The sequence below is a fragment of the Taurulus bubalis genome (genome assembly GCF_910589615.1).
Source record: "Taurulus bubalis genome assembly, chromosome: 6".
Taxonomy (NCBI): Eukaryota; Metazoa; Chordata; class Actinopteri; order Perciformes; family Cottidae; genus Taurulus; species Taurulus bubalis.
Genome location: NC_136594.1, coordinates 17,820,848 through 17,835,247, shown reverse-complemented (window position 1 = coordinate 17,835,247; position 14,400 = coordinate 17,820,848). Strand labels below are relative to the sequence as shown.

Below are 14,400 nucleotides of genomic sequence, written 5' to 3'. Positions count from 1 at the left end.
ATATATATATATATATATATATATATATATATATATATATATATACATATATTTATGTATTACTTAATTTACAAATGGGGAATCCATCATTTATATAGTATGAAAACCCAATCATGAAACGCATAATAGTCAAGCTTATTAATCAAGAATAAAACATGTATAACTGTGTTTATGAATTGCATACTAATGAGTGTTCATGTAGGAACAATGCTTTATAAATGATGAATTAAGTGTTTACTCATGCTTAACTAATGCTAAATATCATGTAGTTATTATCAAGTGTTACCGAAAACATTAGTCTAGAGCGTGTCTACTGTACGTTGTCATGAAATCAAATTGGAGTTGTATATCCCCCCAGTTCAGTCACTGTTTTGCTCTCTTCATCAGGTTTCACCTTTCATCCTCCCAATCCAGCAACCTCCTGTACTTTGCGATCTTCATCTCCAGCCGAGTCTTGAGGTCCAACAGCATGCGGTACTCCTGCTTGTTGCTGGCGATGTTGGTGTGGAGCTGGGACAGCTGAGTCTCCAGGCTTGTGACCATGTTCTGGAGGCCAAGAAAAGGTCTTGTATAAGGCCAGGAATCAACTTACATTATAGACGTCTATAAAAGCTATTGTTGAGCAAAACATTAGAAATAATTTATAACGTTTAAGATGTGAAAACAACTGAAACTATGACTAACTAAATAACCAAATATTAAAATCTAATTTTCATGCTTAATAGCACCGATAGAAAAGACAAAGAGTTTCGTGAGAAGTGATGTGCTGGCAGAAAGTCAAGTGACAAAAACCTATCATTCTGATCCATTTTACAAGTTTTCTAATTACAGTGCGTGTTGCCTTGGTATCATAACAGGTTTGGCCAGCAGTTTTGCTCAAGAATCATGACACAAAGTAAAGTCACATTACCTGAAGTTGAAAAACTGTCAGATTTGACTGAATAACTATTCTGAGGCTGATAGTAACGTGAGTTTTAGAATTCACAGTATACTTTGTGGAAATAAAAGTTAAACGTTCACACTGATGTCATGTCTTCATGCACATTAATGTGGTATATGGGGAAAACGGATGAATGGAAAAATTAAGCCATTGTATAAGGTTTGCAGGTAGCTGTGAGGTTTGAATGAATTCAGTCAATTTTGTAACAAAATGGGATTCAATTTAATCCCTCTTTCTCCTTCTGATCATCACACAAAATTAACCTGAAGGGTGTGTGTGATGGGTGGGACAGAGCAACAATTTTAAGTAATGCTCCTCCTGTCAGTCCTGCCCTTCCCCTCCCACACCAGAGGCAGCAGCAGCCTTGTGCCGGATAAAAAGGGGACAGAGGGAGAGCTGAGCATCTTCGTCCATCTCATTCTCTCCCAGGCAGACCTCCTGAGCAGTCTTCACAATGTCAAGTTATTCCACCCATAGTTCAGTCTATGGAGGCTCTAAGCCGTCTGGAATGTCTGTTAGATCCTTTGGTGGAGGTTATTTTGGAAACCAGGGACCACGGCCTTCTTATGCTTCGAGCATGCATGGTGGTGCAGGTGGATCAAAAATCTCTGTTTCCTCTGGCAATTTTGTGTCCTCTGGTTTTGGCAGTGGAGGTGGTTATGGCATGGGAGGGGGAGCGGGTGGAGGCTTCGGTAGAGGTGGTGGCATGGACCTCCATGTTGGGGCCAATGAGAAGGCCACCATGCAGAACCTGAACGACCGTCTGTCCTCCTACCTGGAGAAGGTACGCAGCCTTGAGAAGGCCAACAGTGAGCTGGAGTTCAAGATCCGCCAGTTCTTGGAGAGTAAGAGCTCCCCCATTTCTCGTGACTACTCTGTCTTCGAGGCCACCATTGCTGACCTGCAAAGAAAGGTATGTGACATGACCCCTGATTCCTGAGTGAGATAACAAAGCATGCCACACTGTAATGTATCATGCAATGCAACTATTGGATGAATATGTTACAAATGAAGCATTGGATGTATGGTTTTGTAGAGGCTGTTTCTATGTAACATGAGGAGAGTAATGTTATATTATGTTTACAGAGTCTCACAGATTGACAGTTTGAAGTAAGAATTGCACTAATCATGTCAAATGAAACCTTGCTTCATCACACAGATCCAGGAGGCCACCCGTAACAATGGAGGCATCTATCTGTCTATTGACAATGCACAACTGGCAGCAGACGACTTCAGAACCAAGTAAGTATCAGATATGAAAGACAGAAAGTGTCTGAAACATAATACATTGGAACTCATCCTGAACCAATACATGGAAGATGTATACACTGATTGCAAATGTTCGATTTTTTGCTGCCTCACAGGTATGAGAATGAACTAGCCATGCGTCAATCAGTAGAGGCAGACATCGCCGGTCTCAAGAGACTGTTGGATGAGCTGACTCTGGCCAGATCAGACCTGGAGATGCAGATAGAAGGCCTCAGGGAGGAGCTGATCTTCCTCAGAAAGAACCACGAGGAGGTGGGTAGTGAATGCTTGACAGCAGTGGGTTTGCATTTAGTTTGCTGTCTTGAATATAGGAAATAAATCTCCTCAAACATCTCAGCAAACATCCTCCTTTTAACAATCTTCTCTTATTCAACAGGAATTGGCAGCAATGAGAGGCCAGATGAGTGGACAGATCAATGTGGAGGTGGACGCAAAAAAACAGCCAGACCTGAGCAGCACTATGACTGAAATACGTTCTCAATATGAAGGTGTGGCCGCCAAGAACCAAAAAGAGCTGGAGATCTGGTTCAAAACACAGGTAAGACCAATACCTTGGAGGTGCTATTAATTGCCCAAGTAACGTCTCATTGACTGGTACGTATGTAACATATGTAGTTATACATGACACTGACGTTCTCCAATATCTACTCCAGACAGAGACGCTGAACAAGGAGGTGAGCGCCACCACAGAAAGTCTCAACACATTCAAGTCAGAAATCTCTGAGCTCCGTCGTACGATGCAGGGCCTGGAGATCGAGCTACAGTCCCAACTTAGCATGGTAAGAGACAATGAGACAATGGGAAAATCTTAAATGCAATTTAATGCAACCACAGTAGTTTTCAGTGTATTTACTCCTTCACTTTTTCATCCTCTTCTCTTCACCTTTTCTCTTCCAGAAAGCGGCTCTGGAAGGCAGTTTAACTGAGACAAAGGGAAGGTATTCCATGCAGCTCCAGGGCCTCCAGATGCAGGTGACGAGCCTGGAGGAACAGCTGATGCATCTGCGTGCTGACATGGAACGACAGAGCCAGGAATACAAAATTCTGCTCGACATCAAGACACGGCTGGAAATAGAGATCGCAGAATACAGGAGGCTGCTGGACGGAGAGGGCAGGTAATTTGTCTGCAGAGAACAATTTTGTCCTTTCATTGTCAACTAATAACTAACTCTGTAAATGGATGCCATATACTGATATTAAATTGAAGAACTGTAATTCTCCCCCTCCAAAGTTATAGCACTTCCAAGTCCAGCAGGGTGGTAATAATCACAGAGTCATCGGATGGCAATGTGGTGTCCACTACCAGATCCACCTAAGGTGTCTCCTGTCACCTGGCGACCACAAGCAACGTATCTTTTTACTAAAGTATTTCCTTCACACACACACACATGTGAATGCAATAAAACACTGTGGTTTGCTGACTATCATTCGTCTTGTTTGTCTTATTTCTGTCTTATTTCCAAATAAAGTCCTGACAAGAGTTACTTTAGGTATTTTAAATGTCTATGACGCGATTACTTTGACCGATATGTATGAACAACTTGTTCAATAAAATCCCAATAGCTTGAGGCTGTAGCAGAGTCAGCCACATTATGTCCTGGATGTAAAAGGATAGAGCTATTTGGGTTGTGAATATAAAGTTGCTGATATCCATATTGATGCTAATTTGAAAATTCTCAGTAGAGTATTGATGCCTTCCCCTTTTCCACAATTTTGAGTTTTGGACTTTAGCCTCAGACACCACACAATGTAACACAGTACAGTACAAGATGTACAGCTCAACTGCAGACAAAAACTATATTTAAAACAAAATACAATACAATACAATTTTGATTACAGACCACAATGTCCAGTGTAATACTCTGGAGTTATGGTGTAATCAGTGTTTCACTACAGCACATAGGACTGAGGAACACAATGTGAATGAAATAAGCGGGTCACAATTTGGGATTTTACAAAGAAAGTATTCTGTAGGTAGGCCTATTTTAACTATGACCAACTGAGCAATACTTTTGGAGAATTTGTTTACTTATTATTTAACTAATACTGGATACCTATTCTAATTGGACACGATTACACAAGGTTATGACCATACAACTGAACAAATATCTGGACATTTCAGGCAGGATGTAGTAATGATTGCATCACTTAACAAATTGGAATTGATTTTTAGAAAAAAAAACAATTTCATTACATGTAACTTGGCACATGCTGTGGAATATTGGTGTTGTTTAACTTTTAATTATATTGTAGCCATGTCTTAGCATTTACACGTTTTTGTGGTGTCTCTTTGATGTGCCTCATTTGTGTGCTATTGTAAACATTTTAAATATTAGCCTCCCTTGGGTAACATGGTGTAAACAAAAAGAGACTTTTATTCATACACATTTCACAGCAGCAGACGAGCTGTATTCAAGTTGCATCGGATTCTGTTTCAATGTGTCCTTTCAAAAGTCCCGAACGGTTGTTTAAACAGAATCATGCACTGCAAATACAGAAGACATATTCCTTTGATTATTGTTTGATTACAGTTCACACTTGTTGGAGCCATGATGTAGTTTTGTTCTTTTATTTTATCTTTGAGGGAAACACAAAGTGAATTTATACACGCAGTTCTGACATTAAACAGAGGGTGGCCATTCATGTAAAAGTGCATATAGGTAAGTGCCTGGTGATGAGAATCAGGGGTGTGGGAGGGAAGCAGACCGTTTTTGACCACGTCAACGTGTCATCTTATCGTGTCTTATCCTGTCCTGTGGTACCCTGCGGTGTTCTGCAGCTTGTTGGTGTGAGAGCGTGACTGGCATGCTCACATTCATTGGTACAAGTATTGAACAATGCTGATTTAATGCTATGGTGTCAATGTGGAGCAACATGAGTAAATAGATCAACGGATGGAAAGTGACAGGACAGTGATTTGTTTGCATATATCACACGTCCGACCTTCTTCCGTTCGGCCCCCAGTGGCTTTAAAATAAAATGTGATATTTGTTAAAGTTCCTACAACACTTTTTCATTTCATATTTGTTGATTGAAATTTCTCATGTTCCCAGTACTGCGTAGGTTACTTGGATTGAACATGTCAAAGTTCAACTTAATGAGGGGCATTTAAAAAGATAAAACCAACAGCACTGTTCTCGGTCATTAGAGGTAGGTGTGTGCGTTCCAGCTAAAGAGTATGATTCACAATAAATGGTGCAAAGTAATAAAAAAAAGGAGAGGCTATCAACAGTGTTTTTCTCACTCAGCAGATGCTGTGTTGACAAATTTATTGGCAAAGGAAGTAGACATCAGAAACGAGGGAGCATTTCAAACGTTTATTTTATTTATAATGTTTTAATATGCAATGTTTACTGTTGTGAACAGTTTCATGGATGAACAACTATAGATCCAACATGAAACTGCTTACAAGAGGTCTCTATGAGGCAGAAGAAAACAGATATAATACGTAACTTGAGTTTAATCTGTGACCGTCTCTGGTATGAAACTCCAGCGATCAGTCCGCTCAGCTGCAGCGTCCAATCACATAACAGATGAACAGCAAGGGGGCGTGTCCAGCGTTAAAACACTTCCTGGAAGCCCGCTCTTGGGGCTCCTCGATCATGACTCCTCCGATTTCCCTCCTCGCTCCTCGATCCTCGCTCCTCCGAGCAGAATAAGAGCTTTGGGACGGCCGTCAAGATGGCGGCGCAGAACCACTTCCGGTTCAATAGAGGAGCGAGGAGCGAGGAAACAACAATTTAGAGACTTGGGATGTACCCACAGAGTCCACAGGAAAAGTCTCTGCAGCTGCAGCTGCTTCTTCTTCTACACGTTTAAGTGGCGGATCGCAACCAACTTGACTAGGTGCACACCGAAGGCGGCACCTAATGTACCAGAGTGTGTGTGCAGGGTGCTTTGCTGTCTCTGTAAGGAATCACAGTACAGAACCCCCTTGCTAGTGGCCGTCACCATGTGTTTAACTGGCGGAGAGAGAGAAGAGAGAGAAACATAGAGAGAAACAGAGGTGAGATCTGATTGGATAAAGAGCGTTAAGGAGCGCACTTGAGGGAGACAAGCTGGCTGGCCAGACTAGAAGCAGACAGACCAGGCAGAATGAACAGACAGGAGCTATGCAATGAGAAAATAAGCTAATAGAGAAAAATAATTATAATACATGTAGTGTATTTTTGAAAAACAATTACATTATAAAATATATCTAACTTTATTTTTATTCAATTACAAAAAATTGAAATAAAAATAAAAAATTGTAATTAGAAAATAGCTATAACTTTGTGATTCTGTTTAGGCCAGCAGAGAAGGCTCAGCACGCCCTGACAGCCGCCACTGCTAGGAGGAACCCGGTGTGTGTCGAGGAAGGAACCCGGAAAGTGCCGAGGAACCCGGTGTGTGCCGAGGAACCCGGTCAGTGCCGGGTCAGAAAGTCTCAGTCCCATCACCTGGCCGGAGTTATTTCTGACCGGCCACCGTGGTGGGACACAACGTGTGTCCCTCGTTGATGACGTGTCATCACCGTGGCCCGGGCTGGCCAGGTGATGTTACCCGATGTACGTCAGTAACACGAGTGGTGCCATGTTTCTCAGTTTGCTTGTACAAATGATTGATTATGATTATCTCGCTATCATCTGGTTTGGTCTACTTACAACTGAGGTGGCGCGTGCCGGTGCCTCTAAAGCTAGCAAGCTAGCGGGCTAGCTCGCTAGCCATAGCTAGCATAATCAATCATATGTATGTGCAACATACATAACAAACTATGGAACACTCGTGCCACTGACGGGCATCACCCCCATCACCATCATATTAATGTTCTTTATCACTTTGTGTTGCGTCTATTTCCCTTTTTTGTTGAGAAGATAACTGAGACTCGTGTTAGATTTGAGGCACTGCTTATAAATGCTTTGTAAAGCATAGATAGTCCTCACTTTAGATGAGGTCACAGAACATACTTAACTAATACTTAAATAACGAGTAGTAAATGAATTAATCGTAAATTGCAGTATTAAAACACGCATTTAAATACTTTTTTTTAATCATTTACTAAAACTTTATAAATGTATCTTATTAATCATCTATAAGTCCTTAAAACTTGATTTACAAATAGGAATTCCATCATTTATAAAGTATGAAAACGCAATCATGAAATGCACTATAGCCAAGCTTATTAATCAAGAATAACACATTTATAAGTTTATTAATTACGTTCTACTGAGTTGCTAATGTGTATTCATGTTGGAATAATGCTTTATAAATGATGAATTAAGTGTCTACTCATGCTTAACTAATGCTAAATATCATGTAGTTACTATAAAGTGTTACTGAAAACATTAGTCTAGAGCGTGTCTACTGTACATTGTCATGAAATCAAATTGGAGTTGTATATCCCCCCAGTTCAGTCAGTGTTTTGCTCTCGTCATCAGGTTTCACCTTTCATCCTCCCAATCCAGCAACCTCCTGTACTTTGCGATCTTCATCTCCAGCCGAGTCTTGAGGTCCAACAGCATGCGGTACTCCTGCTTGTTGCTGGCGATGTTGGTGTTGAGCTGGGACAGCTGAGCCTCCCGGCTTGTGACCATGTTCTGGAGGCCAAGAAAAGGTCTTGTCTAAGGCCAGGCATCAACTTACATAGACGTCTATAAAAGCTATTGTTGAGCAAAACATTACAATTATTTATAACGTTTGAGATGTGAAAACAACTGAAACTATGACTAACTAAAGAACCAAATATTAAAATCTAATTTTCATGCTTAATAACACCGATAGAAAAGACAAAGAGGTTTGTGAGAAGTGGTGTTTTGGCAGAAAGTCAAGTGACAAAAACCTATCATTCTGATCCATTTTACAAGGTTTCTAATTACAGTGCGTGTTGCCTTGGTATCATAACAGGTTTGGCCAGCAGTTTTGCTCAAGAATGACACAAAGTAAAGTCACATTACCTAATAAGATAAACTGTCAGATTTGACTAAATAACTAACCTGAGGCTGATAGTAACGTGAGTGGCTGTTTTAGAATTCACAGTATACTTTGTGGAAATAAAAGTTAAACGTTCACACTGATGTCATGTCTTCATGCACATTAATGTGGTATATGGGGAAAACGGATGAATGGAAAAAATTAAGCAATTGTATAAGGTTTGCAGGTAGCTGTGAGGTTTGAATGAATTCAGTTAATATTGTAGCAAAATGGGATTAGGATTAATCGCTTTTCTCCTTCTGATCATCACACAATTAACCTAAAGGGTGTGTGTGATGGGTGGGACAGAGCAACACTTTTAGGTAATGCTCCTCCTGTCAGTCCTGCCCTTCCCCTCCCACACCAGAGGCAGCAGCAGCCTTGTGCCGGATAAAAAGGGGACAGAGGGAGAGCTGAGCATCTTCGTCCATCTCATTCTCTCCCAGGCAGACCTCCTGAGCAGTCTTCACAATGTCAAGTTATTCCACCCATAGTTCAGTCTATGGAGGCTCTAAGCCGTCTGGAATGTCTGTTAGATCCTTTGGTGGAGGTTATTTTGGAAACCAGGGACCACGGCCTTCTTATGCTTCGAGCATGCATGGTGGTGCAGGTGGATCAAAAATCTCTGTTTCCTCTGGCAATTTTGTGTCCTCTGGTTATGGCAGTGGAAGTGGTTATGGCATGGGAGGGGGAGCGGGTGGAGGCTTCGGTAGAGGTGGTGGCAAGGACCTCCATGTTGGGGCCAATGAGAAGGCCACCATGCAGAACCTGAACGACCGCCTGTCCTCCTACCTGGAGAAGGTACGCAGCCTTGAGAAGGCCAACAATGAGCTGGAGTTCAAGATCCGCCAGTTCTTGGAGAGTAAGAGCTCCCCCATTTCTCGTGACTACTCTGTCTTCGAGGCCACCATTGCTGACCTGCAAAGAAAGGTATGTGACATGACCCCTGATTCCTGAGTGAGATAACAAAGCATGCCACACTGTAATGTATCATGCAATGCAACTATTGGATGAATATGTTACAAATGAAGCATTGGATGTATGGTTTTGTAGAGGCTGTTTCTATGTAACATGAGGAGAGTAATGTTATATTATGTTTACAGAGTCTCACAGAAACAGTTTGAAGTAAGAATTGCACTAATCATGTCAAATGAAACCTTGCTTCATCACACAGATCCAGGAGGCCACCCGTAACAATGGAGGCATCTATCTGTCCATTGACAATGCAAAACTGGCAGCAGAAGACTTCAGAACCAAGTAAGTATCAGATATGAGAGACAGAAAGTGTCTGAAACATAATACATTGAAAATCACCCTGAACCAATACATGGAAGATGTATACGCTGATTGCAAATGTCCAATTTTGTGCTGCCTCACAGGTATGAGAATGAACTAGCCATGCGTCAATCAGTAGAGGCAGACATCGCCGGTCTCAAGAGACTGTTGGATGAGCTGACTCTGGCCAGAGCAGACCTAGAGTTGCATATAGAAGGCCTCAGGGAGGAGCTGATCTTCCTCAGAAAGAACCACGAGGAGGTGGGTAGTGAATGCTTGACAGCAGTGGGTTTGCATTTAGTTTGCTGTCTTGAATGTAGAAAATAAATCTCCTCAAACACCTCAGCAAACATCCTCCTTTTAACAATCTCCTCTTATTCAACAGGAATTGGCAGCAATGCAAGGCCAGATGAGTGTACAGATCAATGTGGAGTTGGACGCAAAACAACAGCCAGACCTGAGCAGCGTTATGACTGAAATACGTTCTCAATATGAGGGTGTGGCCGGCAAGAACCAAAAAGAGCTGGAGAACTGGTTCCAAACACAGGTAAGACCAATACCTTGGAGGTGCTATTAATTGCTTTAGTAATTTATACATGACACTGATGTTCTCCAATATCTACTCCAGTCAGAGACGCTGAACAAGGAGGAGAGCGCCACCACAGAAAGTCTCAACACATTCCAATCAGAAATCTCTGAGCTCCGTCGTACGATGCAGAGCCTGGAGATCGAGCTCCAGTCCCAACTTAGTATGGTAAGAGACAATGATCTGGAGCAAATCTTACATGCAATTTAATGCAACCACAGTAGTTTTCAGTGTATTCACTCCTTCACTTTTTGATCCTCTTCTCTTCACCTTTTCTCTTCCAGAAAGCGGCTCTGGAAGGCAGTTTAGCTGAGACAGAGGGAAGGCATTCCATGCAGCTCCAGAACCTCCAGATGCAGGTGACGAGCCTGGAGGAAAAGCTGATGCATCTGCGTGCTGACATGGAACGACAGAGCCAGGAATACAAAATTCTGCTCGACATCAAGACACGGCTGGAAATGGAGATTGCAGAATACAGGAGGCTGCTGGACGAATAGGGCAGGTAATTTTTCTGAAAAGAACAATTTTGTTCTTTCATTGTCAACTAATAACTAACTCTTTAAATGGATGTAATTTACTGATATTAAATACAAGAACTGTAATTCCCCCCCTCCAAAGTGCCAGCACTTCAAAGTCCAGCAGGGTGGTAATAATCACAGAGTCATTGGATGGCAAGGTGGTGTCCTCCACTTCCAGATCCACCTAAGGTGTCTTCTGTCACCTGACGACCACAAGCAACGTGTCAATTATTACTCAAGTACTTCCTTCACATACACATGTGAATGCAATAAAACACTGGTTTACTGACTATCATTCGTCTTGTTTGACTTATTTCTGTCTTATTTCCAAATAAAGTCCTGACAAGAGTTACTTTAGGTATTTGAAAGTTCTATAATGCGATTATTTTGACCAATATGTATGCAAAACTCAATCCCAATAGCTTGAGGCTGTAGCAGTGTCAGCCACATTATGTCCTGGATGTAAAAGGATAGAGATATTTGGGTTGTGAATATAAAGTTGCTGATATCCATCCTGAGGCTAGTTTGGAAATTCTCAGCAGAGTATTGATGCCCTCCCCTTTTCCACAATTTTTAGTTTTGGACTTTAGCCTCAGAAGCCACACAATGTAACACAGTACAGTACAATATGTACAGCTCAACTTTAAACAGCATGCATGCTCAAAAATAATTAATAATAATAAAGACGAACAATACAGCTACAGTGTAGAATTGTATAACCTTAATACCTCACAACAGTTTTTTCTTCTGTGGTACAATTTTGATTACAGACCACAATGTCCAGTGTAATACTCTAGAGTTATGGTGTAATCAGTGTTTCACTACAGCACATAGGATGTGAATGAAATAAGGGGGGTCACAATTGGGGATTACGCAATCAACGTAATTTCAACAGATTCTGAACAATGACATGCGGCACTTTGCGGTTCCACTACGGTAATGGTATAAAACAATTGTCTGTGGGGGAGGGGTGGAAGTGAGCCGAGCTGAGTACGGCTGCAGAGGATCAGGGGAGAGAGTTTGACTGGCATTTCACTGCTTTTCACTGACTGAGTGGCGTTTTCTTTGGAAATATGGTGTTTTGGGAAACGTAGTTCAGGGGCGAAGACCACGCCCCGTACTCGGCCAATCAGCCGAGCCGTACGTACTTAAACTCATCGAACCAGTCTACTTCCTCTTCGACTCGGTTCCAACATCCCGCCCACAAAACCCTGTTCTTCTCTTATTCTCTCTTTCTCTCTCTCTCTCACCCTCTATCTCTCTCTCCCCCCTCTCTCTCTTTCCCACAGGACTAGAGGACCAACGGGGGACTCTGCACAGCCAGAGCTTCAGAAGAGATAACCCCCACTCACGAGTCTCCACCCCCGTCGTTCCCTCTAGCCACCAGACGGCAGCAGCCTCTCATCGCACCCTTTCGACCCTCTCTTCACGACCCCCTCTACCCGTCTCGTTCCCGCACCTACAACCACCTCTTCATCCCTCGACCCCGGTCCGGCGACCCGACCCTCTCTTTCCATCGTACAATAAAGAACCTGTAAACTCGTATCGCTATTGCCGTGGTCTTTGTTAGTGAAAATATGTTGGGGTTGTAAATAATAGGATTTGTATAGTTTATGAGAGTTTGGCCACTTGCTGGCCCACCTAAACCCCCCACTAAAGGCCACTTTCCTGTCCTCACAAAAACAAAGAAGGACACAGCGAAAAGGACAGACAGAAGGCCATTTTGGGGAGGAAACAGTGTACTAGCTCCATGTAAAAGCCTGCCTGGGTGTGTGAGGAGGGCAATAATGGGTTCTGTCTTCAGCTGGACAGGAACTGCTTTAGAGAGATAAACAAATCTTTAAAACGCCTGGACATGGACACATATAAAAGCCTATAACATGGACACTGAATGCTCTATGCAAACAAAACAGTTTGAGAAGATGTAAAATAGGTTAAATTTAATTTCTGTAATCTCAAAAGCGAAATATGATGAAAATTCAAATATGTTTCTTTACTTTATAGTTTTTACAGTGTTTTAAGCCTTTATAACATATAATAATAACAAATACTTGCCAAATTTTGAAAGTTTCATTTCTCCTGAAAAAAGGAGAAAAATAATTTTGCCAAAAGGACATTTTTTTTTACATATTTATTGATAAATAAGACAAAAAGGACCAGGCGGACGGTCATCATTACAGATCTAAAAGGGTTAACTAATACTGGATACCTATTCTAATTAGAAACGATTATGCACGGTACAGTATGACCATAAAACTGAACAAATATCTGGACGTTTCAGGCAAGATGTAGTAATGATTACATCACCAATAAATAAATCGGAAATTATTTTTATTAAAAAATATATATATTTTCATGTAACTTGGCACATGCTGTGGAATATTTGTGTTGTTTAACTTTTACTTATACTCTAGCAATGTCTTAGCATTTATATGTTTTTGTGTAGTCTCTCATATATATATATATATATATATATATATATATATATATATATATATATTACATAGCTCTCTATGTTAGGAGTATATGTACGAAGTTTGGCTTTGATTGAGTGAAGTTAAGTATTTATAATAAATATTTTAGTTCAGGATTTTCGAGCGATCGCGTCTAACTCAGCCAACACAAACAATTCCCATTCCCTCCCTGGTCCCTGACTGGTCCTCGCTTCACTCTAGCCATGTGCTGCAGGCTCAGAGGAAGCTATAGAGACCAAGGAGGCCTAGATTAATCCTATTTCAGCCATAAATAAGTAATTTTTTCAAAAAGAAATTGCTGGACATAAATGGCAATGCTGTGCCAATCTTGGCGAAGGTTGGTTTCCAAGATTCCCAGATTTATTGGTGGATTCAGTAGGCTCTAAGGATTCCAAAACTGTATGGCAATCCCGTGTTCACGCTATCGATAAGAAAGGTCATATTAAAAAAAAAAAAATCAGGGTGCAAGTCACTCTTGAGTCCCTTCGAGTCATACTTATGGTTTATGCTAATATTTATTGTGGAATAGTGTCATAAACATGAACAATTGACTTATTTTGACTTAAATTCAGATATAGCACTGTGTATATGTGAGGATATGTTTACAAATGTGTTGTTTGATCAGCTCTTGTGTTTTATTTTTAGTTTCACTGCACTAAAGACAATTCCAGGATATTAAACAATTGCACCATTTAGAGATTCTACCATTGTCTTCATGCACACTTTTGAATTATAGTATGAGAGGTTCCACTTACCTTTTTTTAATGGTGGGCTTTGGGGGAAAAAATATGTTTATCCACATGTGATTTTTAGTCACACTACTACGGTTGACCACTGAGACAAATAGGCAGGAAGGCTGACTTGCCACACCTTTTTAAGCTCTCTCAATATGGTACTTTCATGAGGCCGAGGAACTCTAAAATTTGCAGACACATAGTCCTAATACAGTAGTTAGCATGATGTGCTGGCACGCAACGCCTTTGCATCCACCAGAAGCAGAGCTTATAGCCACTCCCAATTTACCTTTTAGTTTTTCACTGATACTTCATTGCTGTTAGATTCTTTTGTAATTTTGCTGCCCTTTGGTGCTGGTTGGGGAGCAAACATTGGGTTTATTAGAGCTTGTTTGCTATAAATACAGCATGTAGAGAGATGATGTAGATTAGAACGTTAAAAATAATCAGCCAAAACATTTATTTAACACAGCTTTGATCAGATACAGTTGGTAATAGCTTGATCTTACTCAAGCTTTTACAAACTGTACCCTAACCTTGTCTGATTTGTACTGTAGAAAAACATTAATTATTCATCTGTGAGGGAGAATAATAGAAATGTGGAATACCAGTTCATTACAAAATATAAAAAACACACAAGAACCTTAAAATCAAC

General features: G+C 41.0%; 1 protein-coding gene across 1 annotated transcript; it reads left to right on the top strand.

Annotated features, from left to right (window-relative positions):
• The first annotated feature begins 1,607 nt into the window (after positions 1-1,607).
• On the top strand, positions 1,608-10,827 carry LOC306737450 (uncharacterized protein). Its single transcript, XM_079219184.1, is given in 16 exon segments — positions 1,608-1,853; positions 2,100-2,182; positions 2,305-2,461; positions 2,586-2,747; positions 2,863-2,988; positions 3,107-3,324; positions 6,498-6,680; positions 7,627-7,713; positions 8,653-9,088; positions 9,333-9,415; positions 9,538-9,694; positions 9,819-9,980; positions 10,062-10,187; positions 10,304-10,513; positions 10,517-10,521; positions 10,638-10,827. Coding segments are annotated over 16 exon segments (2,490 nt in total). The 5' UTR covers positions 1,608-1,646; the 3' UTR covers positions 10,726-10,827.
• Positions 10,828-14,400: the final 3,573 nt, after the last annotated feature.